The 22,871-nt window shown below is 37.8% G+C and overlaps 2 protein-coding genes across 2 annotated transcripts; one reads left to right on the forward strand and one right to left on the reverse strand.

Moving 5' to 3' along the window:
- Positions 1 to 225: 225 nt before the first annotated feature.
- On the reverse strand, positions 226 to 19,162 carry LOC131987134 (unconventional myosin-XIX). The gene is made up of 24 exons (XM_059352297.1): positions 18,936 to 19,162; positions 16,775 to 16,922; positions 15,114 to 15,262; positions 14,595 to 14,708; positions 14,085 to 14,217; positions 12,855 to 12,924; positions 12,655 to 12,757; positions 11,642 to 11,738; positions 11,460 to 11,536; positions 11,127 to 11,217; positions 9,663 to 9,828; positions 9,341 to 9,414; positions 9,096 to 9,217; positions 8,508 to 8,621; positions 7,783 to 7,959; positions 7,551 to 7,688; positions 7,334 to 7,441; positions 6,548 to 6,618; positions 5,590 to 5,669; positions 4,184 to 4,347; positions 3,942 to 4,071; positions 3,536 to 3,621; positions 1,977 to 2,300; positions 226 to 1,569 (listed from the first exon to the last, which is right to left on the reverse strand). The coding sequence occupies exons 1-24, from the start codon at positions 18,984 to 18,986 to the stop codon at positions 1,456 to 1,458; spliced, it is 2,901 nt and encodes a 966-aa protein (XP_059208280.1). The 5' UTR covers positions 18,987 to 19,162; the 3' UTR covers positions 226 to 1,455.
- A 323-nt stretch (positions 19,163 to 19,485) lies between these two features.
- On the forward strand, positions 19,486 to 22,614 carry pigw (phosphatidylinositol glycan anchor biosynthesis, class W). Its single transcript, XM_059351686.1, has 2 exons — positions 19,486 to 19,612; positions 20,751 to 22,614. Exons 1-2 carry the CDS (start codon positions 19,610 to 19,612, stop codon positions 22,242 to 22,244), a joined length of 1,497 nt encoding a protein of 498 aa, XP_059207669.1. The 5' UTR covers positions 19,486 to 19,609; the 3' UTR covers positions 22,245 to 22,614.
- Positions 22,615 to 22,871: the final 257 nt, after the last annotated feature.

A 22,871-nucleotide genomic window follows, 5' to 3' on the forward strand; every position in this document is an offset into this window, starting at 1 on the left:
TGTGGCCATTATACCAAGTGTAAGTGAACTTGGTTTAATTTGAGGTTATTGAGTTAAAATGTAGTTACAACATGTTATTTGGGAATGTTCAGCTTGGCGTATTTCATTAGCATTGTGTTGGGGCGATGGGGGCAGGTGGGGCCTGAAAATTCCCCCTTGTCCAAAGTGGGGAATGACCAAAAAAGTTTGAGAACCACTGCATTAAACATACATTCATACACAAATTTATAACACTGACATTTATTTCTACAAAACAGCCATTTAAATCCGGACATATTTCAAGTGTACATTAATCCCTTGGTATCACTGGCAAAACAGTACATAGATGTCAAATTACAAACTTATAATGCCATTTCAGTAAATCTATAGCTGGGAAAAATGAAATGGTGAGTAAATGAAGATATGCAACAGAGCTGTCCCTGTAAAAAGCTAGAATGATAAACATCAGTGTTAGGTTACATGAATAATGTTTTGTAACGTTACTTATAGTAAAAACCTGTTTTGAATATTATAAAATATGATTAAAGTCAAATAATGCCTATAATAACATGTTTGTTCTCATGACACACTCATGTAAAAAGACTTTGGTATGTTATACAGTACTTGCATTAATGCTTTGGACTGCAGCAGATTAAAAATCCAACAAGGAAGTGTTTCAGTCAAATATTTTACAGACGTGCATATTAGATAATAACGTTTATCCAACGACGAGCAGCAATTTGAATAAACTTGGGTTCATCCTTTCCCTGTTTCACTGAAGAGATGTCTGCTTGTTCATGTGCATCTGGTGCTGTGTGTGAGCAGGTGTTAGGTTTTAATGTGCAATATGTGCTTTACATGTGCAATACTTACATAATTACTGTTTTCCCCCACTCAGCCTCAGCATAAATCACACTCAAAATAAATGTCAGATGGCATCATATCTGCATCTGACCCGTGTTTTTACACCCAAAATACATCTATAAAATCACATAAATAATCACCCTGAAATAAATACATATACTATCAGCCCATTTGTGATTTGAGTGTAGATTTTAAGGAAGGCACTCGTCAAAAGGCCCAATGCTTTGTTCAACAGTCAGATGGCAACAATTCCTCTGTTTAAAAAAGGTGCTAACTATGTGCTATGTGATTTCAGCCACAAAACATGATTCTGTTTGCCTTATCCTGCCGTGACATCATCATAATCATTACTCACACCCCATTCATTCATTCATTCATTCTTTGATTATGTCTTTTCCCAGATGTGACGGGTCAGTGGTTAGTGTTTTTGGACAGGTCGCTGACTGACTGACATAATCTTTGGCATTCTTAACAAAAGTTGGAGCAAATTGATAAATATAAAATAGCAGGTGTGTTCCCTCTGTGTCAGATTCACTGTAGAAAAACACTTTCTTACAAGAGATTGTCCTGAGTCTGTGTCCATGAAATCAGCCTGTAGTGTTCTGCAAACTCTTATAATGTCTTCTCCAGCAGGATGGCATTGAACCCCGTCACGTCACTCTTCATGTCTGGCCGCCTGTCAGCATAGAGGAGTGGAGACTGCTGACAGTGCAGCTTTACAGATCCCTGAGTAGAAAAAAAAATCTCAAATGACCATATCATCACAATAGTCATTCAAATTAGACTCCCTATAGACAAAAAATAGTGAAGAAAAAAATTCCCATTTTTGTGGGAACCCTTTGTCATCTTGTTGAGAACCACAGGTCTAAAAATCTACTCTATCGAGTTTAAAAGTTAGCATTTTTTCAGAGGAGCAATACAGTAGCACACTGATTATTACAAGATGACATTCAAATAATGGTTTACCACAGGAGGACGTATAGGCATTACTTATACTGATTATTGAATGTTTGACAATATCATGACTTTACTTAACAAGTCCAGTAAAAGACTTAATGACTAAAAATAGAATAATTACATAAATATAACATTTGTTTTCTAGAACTTGGTGGGACTTTTAAGAGAACCCTCACCTTGGGTTGAGCCCGTATGGAGGCTAGCTCCTCGGAGTACTGGTTGGTCTTCACCTTATACTCCCCTCTCCTGGAGGGCAGGTTGAGGGAGGCCATCACAGACATCATCTTCTGGAAGCCAGTGGCTGTCATAGACATGGTGATGGAGGGGGCCGAGGCCAGAGCCAGGCCCATGGGCCACCCTCGCACTGTGACAGGCTCCGGGATGGAGGACAGCTGCACGGAGCCCCGCGCCCGGATCACAGGGCTCAGGACTGGCACTTCCTCCTCCACAAGGTCCTTTGCATCATCCAGTTCTGCCTCAGCCAAGGATTTCAACAGTGTCTGCCCAAAGAACAAAACTCAATTACAGATTATCCATAACTCCGGCTATTTGTGGTCACTGGAGAGATTTAGCATTGCTCTCCTACGGTGCTGCAGGGGTCATGTATTTTTGTAGGCCAGCCTGAAAGTTATTATCAGCCTCGTGCACTTGAAAAAAGCCAACAGGATTTTTGTATTGGATTTTGGATCAGAAAATAAGCTCTGTGGCAAACAAAAGTTTATGATACTTACACATTTAGCACAATCTGCACAAAAGAGCACCACTTTGGATTTTTTAAGCGTAAATATAATCACCAAGAGATGAAAGGTAATGCCAGATTCAGATTACTTTGATATGTTTTTATTGTCGCCACCACTAGGCGGATGATGACGTTTACTGTCCTGACAACCTCTGCAGTCTCATTTAATTTGTTAGCAAACAGCTTGTTAAAGACATGCATGAGCTTCATAATCAATAGGTGGGACAGTTTTATTAATCATCCCAAGACACAAGGAAGGAAGAAAAAAAAAATCAATAATTCAATCTGATACTTTGTGCATGTTAAATCTGTGTAACCTTGTGATATTTTGTGTATTGTGTACATTTCTTGTACTGTGCATGGTACAAGTATGCAAAAACAATGTATGAGTGCATGTGTGTATGTTTAAATACATGTTTATGTCAGTATATGGTTATGCATATTGTACATACATACAGTCATGGAAAAAATGATTGTTGTTTTCTCTAATTTCTTGTTTATTTTAATGTCTGGTACAACTAAAGGTACATTTGTTTGGACAAATGTAATGATAACAACAAAAATAGCTGATAAGAGTTTAATTTAAGAGCTGATATATAGCCATTTTCACTGGTTATCTTGATAATAACAAAAAAATCATTATCACGAAAACAGCAAATAGCTCGATATCAGTTCTTATGAGCTATTTTTGTTGTTATCATTACATTTGTCCAAACAAATGTACCTTTAGTTGTACCAGGTATTAAAATGAACAAGAAATAAATAAAAAACAAGGGTAGTCTAATAATTTTTTTCCATGACTGTATACTTTATTTTCGTTTTCTGTTCCTTTTCTTGGAAATTAACACAAACAGTTTATCATCCAAGCTCTTTTTTACACTTATGTATGTTATTATGTTTTCTATGTCACTTTGTTTTATGCTGTTTGAAAAAAAAAACAAATAAAATTGATCAATGTAAAAAAAAAAAGCAATATGTATTCTTTCCAAATCTCACCCTCCACTTCCTCCAGGTGTTCTGGATGACTGCAGCTGATCTGTTCCAGCAGCGGACCTGCCTCCTGACCCGCCAGGACCGCACCGCTGCAGGAGGCAACAAACACATTCAGCATCTGACCAAGCCATTCCTTCTGCAAATTCAGTCTGTGCATTGTGGAGACACATGTTTACATGCCCTATTCAGACTGAAGTGTCAGAAGAACATCTCTTAATAACAGTTAATCAGATGAGCTGCTGTGGCAGCTTCTGTTGCTTTCACAGACATAAACAGTGTCAGCCTGCAAACACAGTGTACAGACATCCGCCTGCTGCTTCCTGTTGGCCAGACGGTCAGGTCAGAGCAGCAGACTCAGCGGGAGTGAGGCCACAGAGTTTTATGGATGGCCAGGGCATTATGAGTTTACCTGCTTGGATCACAGTAGCAGACTGCTGGCGGGCGCGGCGTCTGCGGCACCGGTACCGCAGCCAGCAGCACTGAATGGAGAAGGCACACTGAGACAAGATCTTCTTCCTCTGATCCTCCAGCAAATCTAGCTGTGAGACAATAGCCAGGTAGGTCAGTACTCAAAAAAGCACCCGAGCCTTCTGTTCTGAGTTAAACACACAAATGTCTGTGAGAGGATGGCTGTGTATATAAGTGACTGACCATCGACTGGGTGAGAAAAACTTTAGTCCTTCCGCAGTGCACCCATGAGTTGCGTTTTTCACCGTTAACTTTGTGCGAGGGGTCAGACGGCTTGTGCTGTAATACAACACTGAGGATCTTCTCCACCTCTTGCCGAAGGACGTAGTTACTGCCAGCCTCCACATCTGAGACAGAGAGGAATTTGAATTAGAGCGAAGCACTAGAGACATAATTCAAGTGTCAGCAGTACAGCACTCCAAACTGTCTAGAGATCCACTTTTCACGTATCGAAGCCCATATCTGCCAGTGTGAAAAAAAATCATTATAATGAGAAATTTCCCAAAGTAATGAGATTTCCTGAAATAATGAGCTAGTATCCTAAAAATAATGAGAAATCTTCTTAAAGCAATTTATAAGTATCTCAAAAATAATGAGTTTGTATCTTCTAAGAAAGTTCCTCATTATTTTGAGATACCAAGTCATTATTCTTCTCAGTGTCTCAGTTTTCATATATTTTTTTCTCTTAGTGGCATAAATGGACTTCCCTAGTTTAACAGTATGTCAATCAGTGAGGCTGAAACAGGGGAAGCATGAGAGCACAAATAAATCAATCAGGAACAACAGCACAGTTTCCACAGACACTCATGTGATTACTCTGAATTCAATAAATCTCTCAAACCTGATAATATTTGGCAGTATTCAGGATTAGTAAGCACGTGCCTCAAACATTCATACAAGTGAACAGCCATGCATGTGGATCTGTGGGGCTGCACTTCAGCTAAATGCTAACAACAATGTTAACATGCTTATCTTTAGCAGGTATAATGTTAACCATGTTCAAAATCTTAGTGTGTGAGCATGCTAAAATAAGCTAATATAGATTTATACAATTACAGGAAAAATACAATGGGATCTCATGGTGTGGGGGACCACCAGACTGGAGGTCTGGTCCATCTTGAAATCTTAAACATTTTTCACGCCTGCCTCCACAGTGAACGAACAAACAGAAACTAGGAACAAAATTAAATTGCAATCTAATAGTTGTTGACATATCCAGTCTGGAAAACAGACTGACATACAGACAGACCCACATTGCCAAAAGCAGCTGAACTGAGTGTGTTAAGATGAATATTTGTTCAAGCATACACTGAACAAGAAAAACAACATGCAAAGCAAGCTCTGATAGTCAGAGGAGCATGCATTTACCTGGAAGGTTCATAAGAAGTTGCAAATTTTGTTAGAAAGTCCTTTTTTATACACCAAATTGAAAGACCCCAGGAGAGTAGAGAGATCACAGTTACTAAGAGGGCTAATGAAGGGAAAGATGAATAAACCAGCAGACCTGAAGAGAGGAAATATAATCACTCTTTATCCTGTTAACGTGCCAAAATCTACCTTACACTGATCCTGCAACAAACTGTACTTACCAACACGATGACTTCCTGACTTGAAATCTGAATATTTTGCAATCAGTCCATAACGCTGCATGAAGCCTTTGAAAGGAATTCTGTACGACAGAAATGACAAGTCAAACAAAATCCAACAGTAACAAAGTATATGTATATTAATATATATTATGATTAAGAGTTTATTAAAAGGAGAAACAGGTTTACACAATGAAACTAAAAACTCCAAGTCTGCATTAAGGTTATTATAGTTAACGAAAACTAGAATTGATTTATTTGAGTTTTAAAAACAACGACAACTAACTAAAACTAACTAAAATTATAGTGAAAATTTCCTTTGTTTTCTTTCGACTGGGATGTCTACATGACTATGTGAGTCGATTGCCTTCAAAAAGTTCAGCACTTCACTTGAACCGAAATTCAAAACACCCAGAGCTGCAAGAGTTAATAACCTTATTGAGGCTCAGATGGATAAGACAAAGGAAATAAAGGCAACATTTATTGTTACCTTTTTTAATCTCGCACCCAACAAATACCCCATTACAAAAAAACACTAAAACTAATAAAAACTAAACTAAAACTAAGCATTGTCAAAAAAAATAACCCACTCTAAAAACGAATTAAAGCTAACTGATTTGAAAACAAAAATTCAGAAAGGAAACTAAATAAAAATATAAAAAAATCAAAAACTATTATAACCTTGGTCTGTGACTGACAATTGACACACAGGTTGACTTGTGTTGCACTGTACCTAGGTATGTAACAACTGAGACGTGCTGTTGTAGCAAAACTGTGACATTATAATGGTGGACTAGCAGACATGATATAGTTATGTCTATCTGTAACTGCTCTTCTGCAAATGCCCCCTTCCTTATTTCTTATACTTATTTTATTATTTATTGTTATTTTGGAGAGGTTCTTTGTCAGGGGAATGTTCTATATCTATTCTAAACAAAAAAACAATGAAAATATTTTTCACCTTATTGGAAATCCAGCAGCACTAATATGAATAGTCTCCACAATCCCACAGGCCTCCAACTGCGTGATAACCTGACAGAAGACAGGAAACAACCATTATAACATATCATGCTTGTGGAAATAGAAAGCATTGCCTCTCATGCTTGTCATAAGCCCCTTTCATAGTGCCATATAATGTCCCACTATATTGCCGAAAAGATCTGTGCCGGCTTTTCAACTTAGGGCGCTCATAGTTATCCTGCGAAGGATGATATTCGTGCCCTTTCATAGAACAGTACGGCGTCGCAGAACGAGGTGGGAGGAAACGATAGTGATGTGAAACAAAGCAGCAGCAGTGCTGTGCAGTAGCACAGTGCTAACAGGCTATCAGTTAGCTCTGTAGCAGTACAGTATGTACGTGCTGCAGCAACATGTGTTCACTTAGTGACCTCCGTTCGTTTACAACAAGCGGCGGACACTGTGCACAGTTAGCGGCGGCGACAGCAGTGAACAGTGATTGGATGACTGTCGGACCAAGTGGGAGGTGTGTGTTAGACGTCACACATGACATCAAATATTCCGCCTTGCCGGGATGTCCCATTCAGGTCCCGCTTCCAACAGTCCCACCAATTTTCCGCCTCTGTGACTACCTCTGGAGGTGGAAAATTGGTTGGATCATTTGATCCCAGCATCCCGCTTCGGGTGCATTCATAGTGGAGGCGAGACGTTACAGAGCCGTAAATGTCCCGGCATGAAACAGCACTATGAAAGGGGCTATTGTGTCACTGCTGAAGAAAAGAACATCTACCTCCTCCTTCTTGAAGGTGAGCGGCTTGCAGTCTGGGTTGGGTTTGATGCAGCGGGTGTAGTGAGGAGTTGTATTGTGGAGGATGCTCATCAGGCTCTCCAGAGAGTTCTACAGTCACACAAGAACTTCGTCAGCACCGTGACTAAACCTTCCCAGGAGGAGCTCTACAGGCCCCGACAAGCTAATAGTGGTGATAAAGGTTTTACGTCACTCCCACCTTGAACTTGGAGACCACAGTAACTTTACTGAGCCCTTTGGTAGTTTGGGTGTCAGTTTCTGTGTCAGTGAAGATCTGGTGAAGCAGGGGGTTGTCAGACTTCTGGAGCAGGTTGATGAGCTCTGGTGGCACTGGGTCCTAAAACACAGAATCCAGCATGCGGATGATGAGTGGAAGGATCTGTAGTCAACTTCCTGAACACAATTAAAACATTTTTTCCAGACATACACACCTTGTTTTTCTCCACCATCCCTTGTATCTGGTAGTTGACTTTGCCAGCGTAGTGAGCCACAGTGAAGTGTGGCTCCTTGCTGAACTTGTCCCAGCTGATGTTGGCATTATCCCCGAGCTCCTTCTCCAAACGAACCCTGAACGTTTTTGCGTCTGAGGCTCGGTTAAGACGACTCTCCTATAGGACAGGTAAAGTTCTCAACCTCCACTGACAACAGATAAACATAAAATACTGCTTGTGACCACCTCCACCCAGGTCACCACATGTTCAGCCTGCTGCCCTCTGGGAGGAGGTACAGAAGCCTAAAATGCAGAACTAGCAGTATGAAAAACAGCTTCTTTCTCTGGGCTGTCAGAGCTCTCAACGCCCACACAGGATAAATTCATTAAAATGTGCAATAAAACTGACATGCAATACAATAAATATGTGCAAGACATACTATCTACCTCGCCTAAAACTTTTGTAGCATTTTCAGTGGTCATTTTTTATTTTTATAATTATTTCTTACGTCACACCTCCTTGTTTTAGCTCAGTACATATTTTTAAATGTTTTACTCATGTTTGTTCTGTTATGATTGCTTTAACTATGCACCTTAAACAGTAATACTCAGTGTGTCCTGTTTTTTTGCTTGTTGGTGTGCAGATTATGCAAGATGTTTTCAACAATATCAATGTGATAATTCAACAAAAATAATATAGAAATAGAAATAAAAAGACTTGCATACCTCATTAAGAAGAGAAAACACACTGACGGGGCTTCCCTCTATAAGGTCCAGGCAGCTCTGGTTGTCTTGATATTTGACAAAGGACCACTGCAACCCCTCTGATACATATTCCTCCTGGGAAAAGAAGAGGTAAAAATAAATATTCAAGTACATATGAATTAATTGAATTTGCAAAGATAAATAAAAAACATTCTTTGCAGGGTTTTTACACCAGTTTGATGGATTTTTCACTTGAGTGATCAATGAAAATTGTTATGTTTAAGGAAAGGAAAAAAATTGATATCTTGTCAATACACCCAATACCAGTTTGATTGACATTACCTGCAATAAAGAAATAAATAAAATATACACAATAATATTAATGATTTAAAACAGAAAAAAATAGGATTTTTTTTTTTTAAAAAGAACCCTTCAAAAACAATTTTCATATTATACAAGGTAAGACATGTTCTTTTTACAATCCACAGACATTTCATGCAGAATGAAGAAGCCTCCTGAATGTCTGAGGCCTCCGCATCGACATAATTAGCAGAGAAACTACGGCTCTCATGAGATCTCTGCATGGAGATGGAAAACTGATAGAGATACCTGCTGAGCTTTGAGATAATGAGCCACAAAGTGCTGCTGCAGTTTCTCATTGGCGTAGTTGATACACAGCTGCTCCAGGTTATTGGTCTTGAAACACTCAAACCCGTACACATCTAAAACTCCTAGAGATCACAGAGAGGAGAGAAATGTGTGGGCTGATGAAAAGAAACTGGGAAAAATATATAAATAGTATGTATGTACAGTATGTATTCATATGCAATGAAAAAAGACGATAATGCTGTTACCTATGAAGTTACACCATGTGGATTTGTCTGCACATATGCTGTTGTTGATGAAAGTAACCAGCCATTCAAATAATCTGTTGGGAAAAAAAACAGAAACTCTTATTTTTACTTTCAGAGACACAGCCTGTAATTATAAACACATCTATCTCTCTGTTTATTGTAAACAAAAGGCCATGATGGTTACACCTTTGAGCGTATGGTGGAAAGGAGTGTTTAAGAACAACCTGGTCTCAGGTCAAAAACAAGTTCCTGCATGATCAGTCCTTCCCACATAATGTTATCACGTAGCCCTGTTGGATTATGATCAAATCCTCATTCTTACTGGGCGTAGATGACCTTGGCCAGGCAGTCTCTCCTCATGCTGCACTCTGCCTGAGAACAGGGCTTAAGCACGCTCTGTTTCCCCGCCTTCAACGTCCTCACTCTTAGACACATGTGAAGCTCCTCAGCAGGGACACACAGCAGCTCAGCAGCCTTCTGCAAGACGTCTGAAACACAGGAGAGGCAGGAGAGGAAGGCTGTTAAAGGGACAGTTCTGACTTTTATGAAGTGGGGCTGTATACAGGTTCCTGGAATTTTGCAACCCTAATGATGAGTAAAGCTGCCATGGTTCACTAGATTAGAAAATTAAATAATTTTACCTGATGCTACGCAATCATTGAAATTGTCAAACAAAGCTAAAAACATTTTAATATAAAGCTCTATCTCTCACATGATATTTCATGTTCACCTTCGTATTACTTGCAGCTATCTCAGCTAAAACCGTGTGTGCACCCGGTCTGAAGAATGCATCAAGTGCGCACATTCTTAAAATGTTATTATTATGCTATTAATATACAAATCTGGGCTCTGGTGTTCCTGTATTTGAATGTATAAAAACAGCAGTTTGAGTTTGGATATGACAGAGGGCAGCAGCGATGCAAGCAGAGCAGTGAGTCCTTTTTGTTTCCGTTTCAGTGATGTTTTTCAGGTGAACATTGCTAAGCTTTGGTATTTTGTCAATGCTGAGGTTGAAGAGACGACCTAAATCATCTCTACAACAGATTCACATTTCCCCCTCTTTACAGGTACATCTCAATATATTAGTTTGTTTGAAAAGTCCATTTCCAGTAGTTCAAGTCAAATAGCCCCAACCAAGTATTGAGTGCATATAGATGGGCAACATTTCCATATTAAACATACTTTCAAAAATTTGAATATTACAAAAGACCAATGTTAAAGACACTGAATTTTAGGTCTTCATTAAATGTAAAGCCATAATCATTATAATTAGAAGAAATTAAATAAACTAAGACATGAAATGTTTCATTCTGTGCGTAATGGATCTATATAATGTGTTATTTCCATTTTTTTTTATTAATCCAATTTTTGAATTGAATTACTGACATTAAATAAACTTTTCTATGATATTCTAATTTATTGAGATGCACCTGTAGGGAAATTATCTATGGTCAGTTTCTGTGCTGGTGCTCCTGCCTGTTTCTCCAAACTGCCATCTACTGTAGGTAATACATGATTATTTCACACAACCCCACTTCAAAGAAATGTCTTTAACTACATATTTCATATATGTTGAAAGGGAGTGGGGTTGTCATCTAATTTATTCTTTAATCCAGCTGCATGACACATGAAAGCACAATTTGTATGTATCTTTCAAAATAAATAAGAAGAATTCTCTGCCCATGCCAGTCTTAAATGTTTAAATAATGGAGATTTTTAGCACTCAATAGTTGGAAGCGATTGATAAGAGTTGATTAAATATCTTAAACAAAATCATATCCAGTACCTTTGGATTGTTCATCGAGGTTACAAGGTTGTGATTCGTCTGTTGTAGAGGAGAAATTCACATTCCCCAACTGCAGAATCCCTGCCAATATCTGTAATGTATTACAACAAACAGAGAAATTAAATTCCATGCTTACATGATTAAAACATATACACAAAATAATTATCTACTTTAGCATCCATAACAGTATCTAAACATTTAATAAATGCACTTTAAATTGTCCTTATATCTATAATCATAGTATATAAACTAGTCATTCAATATTTAGATAGAGTTTGTAAATGCTAAAGAGAGGGATCTAATTTTAAGTGTTACTGATGATGAGTGCTTTACCCTGAATATTTCTCTTTGCCTTTCTGCATGAATGCCCAGATGAACCATCGCCTCGACAGTCTCATCGAAACAATCCTCTATAAAACACAAAATGAAGACTAGTTACTAGTGGGAATCAAACAAAATGTATAGAATAAAAGACAAAAAAATGTGTCCAATAAACATGAGAAATAAAGACCAACCCTCCACTGTTTTTTCCAAATTAGGCAGCCACACAAAACGTTGGTCACGTTGCATCTTCCACTCCTTTCTCTGCTCATCTGTGGCTCCTTTCATCATCTAGAAAAACAATATGCTCTTAGCATTTACATCTTATTCACATATGAATGTGTTAATATAAAACTAAAAGACCACATATAGTTTTGTGCAGCCTCCCTTGGGCGTCACAAGCAGCATTTTTGGCTTTTTTAAAGCGATCACTTTGGATCTATGTTATTGCATATAGCATATATTTTATATGTTATCCCTGAATTTTGATGTTTCAACCTCAACTCCTATAATAAGTCTAAACTGTGTAGCCAAAATACTGACACTCAAACCCTTAATGACAAAAATGTTCCCTTTAAAAAAAAAAAAAAAAATGTTATACAGCATTTGTAGCTTTTGCTATTTTCAACCAGATCATTTGGTAGAAATGGGACATTTTTGTCATACATGGGAGTCTTTTTATATTCTGACACTTCACAAAACACCCCATCAAAATCTATTTGTTGCAAATTATCAACATATCCCAGGTAGTGAAAAAAAGTAAAAATTCACCAAAACATTTACAGGTGCATCTCAATGAATTAGAATATCATAGAAAAGTGTATTCATGTCAGTAATTTAATTCAAAAAGTAGAAATAACACATTATATAGATCCATTCCACACAGAATGAAACATTTCATGTCTTAATTTATTTAATTTCTTCTAATTATAATGATTATGTCTTACATTTAATGAAGACCTAAAAGTGTCTAAAAAAAAAGTAATATAAAAAAGACCAATTTTAAAAAGTATGTTTAATATGGAAATGTTGGCCTCTGAAAAGTATGTCCATCTTTATGACCCAATACGTGGTTGGGGCTATTTGACTTGAACTACTGGAAATGGACTTTTCCATCATATTCTAATTTATTGAGATCCCCCATACAGAACACAGAAAATATTTCTTCAGAACAACTTTTTTAAAGAATGCACAGTGGATAACTGACCTGATAAAAGATGTGGAAGTTCCTCTCACTGGCCGGTTGGCAGGACACTCTGGTCTTCTCTAACAAATATGTTTGCACAGACGCCCCCACTAACAGCTGACACCTTCATGTAAAAATAACATGTTGAACAGATTCAGCTGACAGTTCACATGTACTGATGAACAGAACAAAGTGCAGCAGGATCAGTGGTTAGTAGTTACCTGTCCAGTTGGAGCTGGATGTACTTCCCAAAGCGACTGCTGTTGTTGTTTCGCAGCGTGCAGGCATTTCCTACATGGAGGATACAGTGTTTTCATGAGTGACTGTCCACAGGTTCATTTCACATTAACAAGGCACTATTGGTGGAAGAAGTATTAAGATCTCTTGCTTAAGTAAAAGTACTAATACCACACTGTGAAATTACTCCACTACAAGTAAAAGCCCTGCATTCAAAACTTACTGAAGTAAAAGTACAAGTATCAGCATCAAAATGTACTTAAAGTATCAAAATTAAAAGTACTCGTTATGCAGAATGGACCCACTCAGATTGTTAAATATATTCTAAATACAACGAATACGAAAAAAATGTTTCTTAAATCAGCATCTCTACATCTATGGCAGCCGGTCCATTCAGTGTTGGTTGGATTGGTTGGACAACACAAGCCTCCTCATTCTACTTAATGAGACACTGATCAGCTGATCACCTGAACCAAATCTGATTTTATGAGGTAGATTATAAAAAACACTGCTGTGATAAAAGGTTGAGATTATCCCACCAATAATGATTTCTAAACTCTTTCTAAGTTAAAATATTAGTGTTGTGTTGTTTAGAAATGAATATGAACATGTTTTCTTTGCATTATTTGAGGTCTGAAAACACTGCATCTTTTTTTTGTTATTTTGACCAGTTGTCATTTTCTGACAATAAATGCTAAATGGCAATATTTTAATTTCAAATGTAATCAGCACTTTATAATAAATGAAACAAAAATGTTTATTTTACTCAAACACATACCTGTAAATAGTAAAACCAGCTTAACTGATAATTTTGCAGTGATCTCTTAATTTTTCCAGAGCTGTATATTATTAGATTATTTTTGTTGATGCATTTATGTAAGCAGTGTTGTAATTTTCTAAAGGTCTAATTTTAACTATTTTATATGCCGTTATGTTCTTTAATTAAAGGAAAATATGCATAATCACTTTCAATTAATCATGTTTTTTATGTTAAGTCTCCTGAAAAGTAACTTAAGCTGTCAGCTAAATGTAGTGGAGTAAAAAGTACAATATTTGCCTCAAAATGTAGTAAAGTAGAAGTATAAAGTTACATATGTGGAAATACTCAAGTAACAAGGTACAAGTACCTCAAAACTGTACTTAAGTACAGTACTTTAGTGAATGTACTTAGTTACTTTCCACCACTGCAAGGCACCAGCTATCAGTTATCTCACCAAAAGCCTCCATGATGGGGTTGGAGTCCAGCACCCTCCTCTCTATCCTCTCCACCGTGTCCTGACTGTTGACCACTGAGGAGGAGGCCGCCACTGTAGCGTAGTATTTCATCAGGCAGCGAGACGTCCATGTCTGTAAAGTAACAAATCACAGATCCACTAAGGATCGTTTCTGCTGATCCTGTGACCCTATTTACAGCCATAAATAATCATATGACAACTGTTATGATACGTTATACTTGTTTAGTATAAAAATGAAGAAAAAATAGCGAGAGCTGACAGAAAATGTCTGGCATTTAACTTGATACACGATTTACATTATCAATTACATACCAAAATTGTTAATGATTAACTTTATATTAATTGATGAATTAATCAAATGGTTATAGCTCTCAGCACATTTTTGTTTTTTTGGAAATTGTTCATTGTAGTTTTCTCCAGAGATCAACTGTCAGGCAGTCACTGTTCAGGCAACTATCTTCCGTATAGACACACCAAGTGATGGTTTACCTTTCCTGCACCACTCTCACCGCTGACCACCAAGGATTGGTTCACTGGCTCCAGATGGCCCTGAACGTTCCTGTAAGCTTCTTCTGCCACAATAAAGATATGTGGTTTGAACTCCTGATGGCAAACAGATACAGACTTGTTAAGATGCTGTTTATTCCAGAGTAAATGAGTTTGACTTTGAAGCTGACAAAAAGGAGGCAGACGCGGAAAGAAGGTAATGTGTTGACAACAAAATGGCATGGTTAATGTTTGCACTTTGGATAGTTGGTAAAAATCAAACATACTTTTGAAATATTGTTCATAGTTTACTTATTGATTCACTTGTGATGCCAGTTGCATTTTGAAAGTGTGCATTAGTGCATGATTTAATCCTAAAAGTCCTTTTCAACAGTCAATCCCTTACAATACACCCACCACACACCCACCATGCACCCCTATCTATCCATCCTTTTCCAAGATAATTTTAAAATGCCTTAAGAGAAATATACATATTACAGTGAGAGAAGACTTGGTAAATACCTGGGGCTGAGGAGCACAGTGATACTCCTTCATCACATCCAAAGAGTAGAGGTCTGGGATCGGCTGGAAGGGGTTGAGAGCCACCAAGGTGCAGCCAGCGTGGGTGTAAAACACCCTGACACTGTACCTGGCCTGCAGGCATTTCAGCACTAACAGAAGAAAATTCTAAATATCAATAACCCTAAAACACAGACAAGCGAATATTTTGCAAATAATGATAACCCCCCCCCCCCCCAAGGCAGGAACAAGAGATCACCAGAGAAGAGAACAGCATTAAAATGAGATATGTTTCTCCACCATAAAATTCTGAGACTATATAAAATAACATAAGCCCTGACCTCTGCTGTTAATAAGCTGGACTGTTGTGTTTTCTTCCTTGGGCTGAAACTAACACCACCTCCACCAAATATTAACTAAAATTCTAACTAGAAAAGTGCAGATCTCCGTCAGATGGTTCCCTTTCTCCTACCAAACAAGAAAGAGTTGAATCTCACTCAGCTGTCTGTCCCAATTCCCTTACAGTCAAGATGGTGGTGAAGACAACAAAAAGAGGGATTTATTCATCTCATATTGGGCCAAGCTTTATTGGATCATAACATATAGGGTATGGAATTACAACATAATCTGCAGATGCTCTGGATCAAAATGAGGGCAAACTTTCGAATGAATGTCAGATTTTGAGTCATGACACAGCCAAAATGTGGCCTGCAACAGACTATGTAAAGCTTGTTTTTAGCCCAGCTGATTGTCAGAAATGCCTTTTTCCATACTGAATGAGTTGTTGATAACTTGTAACCCCTACAAGCCAGTTAAGAGGGGTTAGAAATCAGCAGTCAATGATGGTATAAAACAATTATAAAAAATATTGAACCACCACAAACACGAGAGGTATATAAGCATAGCACAAGTCTGAAATGTGCACAAAAAATATTAGGCGGATCGTAGCATGTAAGATTAGCTGAGGGCGCACACATACGCACACACGTAACAAAATACATGATCCAGGCTTATGCCTGCGGGAGATAATGACAAACACTGATCTCTTCTTATATAATACTAATGACACTGCATTTTTATATCAAGATGAACAATGACAAGAAAAAAGACTGATGATGAAAAGAAATTGTTGCACACATCTACTTTAAGTAAAATGCTTTATATTTACCTATGGCCCTATGGTATTATTAATGTGCTGTTGTGAGTTTGTATGTGTTTGTAATTAAAGTAAATAGTGCCCTTGGTTCACTGGAGCGAAACCTGTTACCTCGCTTTGTGTACACAGCAGTGATTCAAGCATTTCTCTCTCCCTCTCTCTCTTTTTTTTTTATAACTCGCCCCTGTATTTTTAATCTGGGCATGGTTACACAATACACAGCAAATAATGCAATCCAAGGTGACACCAGTTGGAAAACACTGCCTCACACTGGCTATGTTTTTGTAAATAAAGTTGATACAAAATATGAATCACTCAGCACTCACTCACATGGAGCAGTAGAGATTTCAAAATGTATGCAATCAAATGAAGTGGAAGGGGTACTTGATTGTTGATCAGAATAACAGACTTTTGATAGGTGAAAAGACTTTGGTGCCACATAGCTGAAACGTGTGTTTGTCAAGTGATTTAGAGACTCTAGAGCTGCCCATGACATTATGTTTGTTACCTGTTGATGGGGTCACTGGGTTGACTTTGGTGAGGTCATCATAAGTGTGGAGTTGGTCTTCATCACTGAGGAAGGCCTGAACTTCTCCCTCCAGTGAATCGTTTAGAGAAGGACGAGGAGAACGGGCCTTCTGGACGAATCCTTTCACCTGCGAATGAGGCAAAACATGACGTTGTGTTTAAAATGTGGATTGATACTTTGTAAATCAAGCCAAGTAAATGCCCGTGGCTGGAAACAACAGTACATGTAAAATATATCCTTAACATTAAGTATAGAAAAGTGCAAGATGATTAAAAAAAAGTCAGGGAGAGGAGGATAATCTTTTTATGCATCATGCATTTGTTATTAATATCGATCCAGGGCACAACATAAACGTTGCTCTCCAGACATCAGAAACCAGACAGCTATGCCCAAACCTCTGATGTCATCATGGTTTCAAGTCTGATGACAAAGGCGGTATTTTTTTTTTTTTTTTTTTTTTAAATAGGATACATTCCCAAGCTCCATACTACTGCCTTATTTTTGCATGAAAAGCTAAAACTGGAAAAAAACGAAGCACTAATATTCCATCTCTATGCAATTTAATGTTCAAGTTTTTATTCCTGGCTTTGAGAGAGCTGTCAAACATCATAGAGATTACATATGTAAATCAAGTATTTATCATTACATAACACACTTTAGTAATAAAGTACATTTATAAACTAAATAAACTAATTTATTTGGTCAATTAGTTGTTTTCTGTTGTTTTACACCTCTGGTACACATACAATTTAAAGCGGTGCTTTTGCACAATTCTTGGAGTAAAAACACTGTTTTGCAGATTTTTCATTGAAATGAACTAATCGATTAGTCGACAAAGTATTTCTTTATTCGAGGACAGCCCTAATTTATTCAGAACCACTCTGGTGAATGAACGTGTCAGGTGTAATTCATTCAGTCACAATCACTTCAGACTGCCTTATCCCATCACATGGCCTGGAACTGCAGTCCGCCTGACAACTGTCATCAGTCTGAGGCACTTAATTTGTACAGACAGATTAAATCCAATGGCAGGTAGCCTACGTCTACATCCCATCTGTAAGGCCATTTTAAACCATGCAAACATTCTTAATGTCATTAATTTAATACCTAATGCTATACAATTAATAGTCAGGTACACAATACATTCACCTGACATATCTAACACATACAGTAGCCTACATGTTATAAATTGTGAAATTAAAAACAGTTAGTGGCTGAAGAATAAATGCTGTATGTATAAAAATCATACATATGTACAAGAACAATACATACGTTTGTTAACACTTGTTACAGTAACCCTCTTCCTGTCTTGATGTTCTCAAACCAAACTCCAGTCAACAGTCTGTCAGTTTGGTGAATGTAATTTTATGCCTGGTAAAAAAAAAGGTGCATTTGTTTGGACATATATAATGATAACAACAAAAATAGCTTATAAAAGTTTAATTTAAGAGCTGGTATCTAAACATTTTCCACGGTTTTCTTGATAATAACCAAAATCATTATCAAGAAAACCATGGGAAATGTCTAGATATCAGCTCTTAAATTAAACTCTTATGAGCTATTTTTGTTGTTATCATTATATTTGTCCAGACAAATGTACCAGGCATTAAAATGAACAATAAATTGAAGGAAACAAGGGTGGTCTAATATTTTTTCCATGACCATATTTGCAAAATGGCAACTCCTCCAATGTAAGGCATTATCTAAATATTCTTATCCACAAAAAATACAGAAGCCAACTTAGTAACTTAGCACATTTAAAAGGGACCCACAAAAATTTGACAATAGCCACGTTCCTCAGTGTGTGTGTGTGTGTGTGTGTGTGTGTGTGTGTGTGTGTGTGTGAAGTATGGTGGGAATACGTTGCCAAAAACAGTAAGTTTGGGCATCATTTACTGCTCGCACTGTAGGGACTATTTTTACCTGGCGCATTAAACGTTAGTGACGGTATTGTTATTCGGCTCATAAAACATTTTACAACGCGTCTGAATACGAAACAACCAATCAAATCTGAGAACCGTTAACGTAACATATTGATAAAGATATTCCAAGTCACGTTATCAAGATAACTTATCATTAACTTTTACATTTTTATGTCGTGAAGAAAAAAACCTCTAAACGACCAGTTGTCCTGACTTACCGTCCTCCCTCCATGTCGGTCTCCTTTCCAACGGTTGTCCGCAGAACTCATTGATTTAACCGTTACCTTCGTGTCCGTCTTAAAAGTCAACTGAAAACCTTAGTTAGGAACTACGCCTATATTCTATTAAAGACGAGTTAAGGTTATTCTACACTGCAGTGCCTCTGAACCTCAATATTTTCCATTACTGTTTCAAATTCCTGAAGGACAACTTCCAGCGTGTGTTCCTGCTGCCTGCCTTGACTGGCTCCAGACTCCCAAACCACCACCTTATTCCCGCCCTCTTCCTGACGCTTCACGGACCCAGCTGGCTCAGGATTACACCATAGACTGTATATAAATAAGGATTACACGGGTACGGTTTTCACACATTCAATTATTTTTAATCAATTGATATTAGGATAGATACTAAATCAGTTTTATTTGAGCGTCATAAATATGACATACTTAAAGGAAGGTTAGTCTTAATGATGTTTTGCAGATTCTTTTTGATGCTAGAAAGAAACCAAAGACACTTAAATCCCGGTTAGGTTGGAAGTTCCAAGAAATCCGAGTTGCCTATGAATGCGTCATGGGACCGAACGCGGAAGTATATGAGCTGTAATGTTACTGCAGGCATGCTGTGAAACAGGTATTTTGTGAACCTGTATTTCCAAAGCCTAACATACAAATTCATGGTAAGTACTGATACCTAGACACACAACTGCCTTGTTAACGTATACGTAAACGTCGCATTATGGGTTATAACCTAAATATGACTTAATAATAATGTCTCGTGGTGAAATTTTATCCTGTGTCCAATGTTTTTTGGTATAGATCTATTTTAAACAGTATATGGTATAAATAGCTAACGACCAAAGACTGCTTAGCTGAAATTCGGAACAACACTTGAGTAATTGATGCAACTAGGTTATACTTGTACCCATAGGCCTGTAAATTCACTGTACGTGTTGGTATATTGTCCTAAATGTCCAATGTATCTATTGAACATATTTATGTACTTATCTCTGCATAGACTCCGACAGATATGGGACTTTAATGCTGTTAGGCTGTTAGTGATTTTAGAGGGGGATAAAAGAGATCACTGATTAATAATATGGCTGCCGGTAAAGTGAATTTTAGCGCTAGAATGAACGTAGACCTTTTTTGTATGTATAGTGCACCAATTTTAAACTGATATGACTATTCAAAAATACCCAGAAGACTACTTTCTGTAATAAATAACTTTAAAAATGTATATATTTTTTTTTTTTACATTAATCTATATGACAACAGAGAAAATAAAGAATGATTTTTAAAAAATGTGCTGTATGTTTAGTATCAGTCAATTGCTGACCATTAAATAAAAAAACAGTATTCATAGCGAATACAATTTCTGAATCACCCCAAACATTGTTTTTTGCATTTTATGTAATGTGAAAAAAGTTTTTGTAACAGTGCATATCCATCAAATTACAGTCATGGAAAAATAAAAAAAATATTAGACCACCCTAGTTTTCTTCAGTTTCTTGTGAATTTTAATGCCTGACATTTTCCATGGTTTTCTTGATTATAACCAAAATCATAATCAAGAAAACCATGAAAAATGGCTAGATATCAATGCCTAAATTAAACTCTTATGAGCTATTTTTGTTGTTATTATTACATTTGTCCGAATAAATTTACCTTTAGTTGCACCAGGTATTAAAATTAACAATAAATTGATGAAAACAAGGGTGGTGTAATCATTTTTTCCATGACTGTATATGCCGATACTGATAGATACATTCATTGGGTTTGTGTCTGTATTAAAGTATTGAATTTGAATGTTTGCAGGCCATGTCTCAGAGGAACCTGAAGGAAGCGTTTGTCAGTAATCTCAACGGGACCAGTCTGCAGGAGGTGGCACTGGGCTCATTTCTGACCCCATTATGTCTCATCAACAGAGGACTGATCTTGACCCTCTACTATCAGGCCAAAGGGACTCTTCCGCTGCCACTTCCACAGATTACTCATCTGCTTCTAGACTTCAGTGTGCTTGTCCTTCCCCTCGTCCTGTCCTGCACGGTTCTGAGCAGCGTCCTTCACCAGGTCATCTTGAGCCTGACTGTCATTTCGGCTTGTGTGTTATGCTATATCTATCGTGTCAACAGTAATCGTTCTGCTCAACACCCACAGAACACCATCAGCACCTTTCTTCAGAGTCACGTTCAATTCAGCCAGGTTCCCTTTGTCACCATCTTTCGAGTGTTTGTAAATGTGAAAACAGCAATCAGCATTCTTGCTGTAGACTTTGCGGTCTTCCCAAGGCGATATGCTAAAACTGAAACCTATGGGACAGGGGTTATGGACTTTGGAGTAGGAGCGTATGTCTTCGCAAATGCCCTTGTCTGCCCAGAGGCACGGGGGAAGAACATCTCCGGGTCCAAGATGAATTATGTCACAAAGCAGCTCTTGTCTGTCTGGCCCTTGGTTGTTCTTGGTATGGGAAGGCTAATTAGCCTCAAAATGTCCAGCTACCATGAGCATGTGACAGAATATGGCGTCCATTGGAATTTTTTCTTCACCCTTGCCATCGTCAAAGTTGTGGCTACTGTGCTTTTGGCCATTCTACCAGCCAATCAGTCATGGCTAATTGCCCTCCTGATCAGTGGATCTTATCAGTTCGCTCTGGAGACGTCAGAAGGACTGAAGGCTTTTATTATCCACAACAACGACAGAGAAAAGGACTTCCTGCATGCCAACAAGGAGGGCATATTCTCTGTTGTGGGCTATGTAGCCATCTACATGGCAGGAGTTCAGGTTGGACTCTATTTGATGCAGCCAAGATCCCAAGTTAGACAGTGGCTCAAGGCACTATTTAACCTCTCATTGGGAAGTTTTGTCCTTTACACTGCATTGTACGCATGTCAGACACTGATTGAGCCTGTGTCTCGCCGCATGGCTAATTTACCTTTCTTCATCTGGAGTGTTGGTCAATCTTTGTTTTTTATGTCCTGTCTTGGTATGGCTGATATGGTTTTACTGTTTTCCAAAAGAACATCAGGTTGTCACTTTGTACCGTCGTCATGGAATTTGTATAAAAAACAATCAGATTCTGACAAAAAGACAGGTGAGCCAGAAAGACACTGTCTTATTCAAGCTGTCAGCAGGAATCAATTGTTATTTTTCTTGCTTGCAAATGTCTTGACAGGAATGACCAACTCTGTAGTGGACACGCTTAGTTGCAGCAACTCATTGTCTGTGTGTGTTATGCTCTCATACATGTTCTTGAATTGCTTTGTAATATATGTTTTACATCTATTTGGAATTACAATTAAATTCTGGTAAAATGACACTCATAAAACTGCAAGGTGTATTTTAAAGGTTTCCTTGGGACAATGAAAGGTGCTGTACACTGCATGCAGAGCATTTCTTTTTAGAGCCAGAGCAGAGATTGCCCACACAGGCTCTCATTGTCTTTCCCAATGTGACGCATATGGATGCTTATGGGGGTCCCTTGGCGTCACTTTTAACTTGTTGGGTTCTCGCATGCATGCAGATGTATCCGGGCTGGGCCAGCAACCACAAAAAAGAACAAAGCTCGTATCACAACGCATCCAGAGAGAGTTTGATTTAATTCCTTTGAAAACACTGGGAGGATGATGTATTTTAAGGAGGTGTAATGGGATACTATTGTATATATATGTCATATAAATGCATGTCTCTAAGTGTTCTTTAATTATTTGCACTTGTTTTGGGTTTTTTTTGTTCTGCTTGTGTTTTATTGAGTCATTGCTGGTTAATCTTCCATTCTGCATGTATGGGTATGCTGTACTATAGACCAACATCAGCTCACTAGGAGTTTAGGGTCAGTATGTGAGATTTTCACATTGATAACATTTAAGCTGATGCACCAGTTAAACAGCTATATAGCTTTTCTTATTTTTTAAAAAAATGTTTACTTGTCTGCTGATT

Source organism: Centropristis striata, chromosome 15, assembly GCF_030273125.1.
Source record: "Centropristis striata isolate RG_2023a ecotype Rhode Island chromosome 15, C.striata_1.0, whole genome shotgun sequence".
NCBI lineage: Eukaryota > Metazoa > Chordata > Actinopteri > Perciformes > Serranidae > Centropristis > Centropristis striata.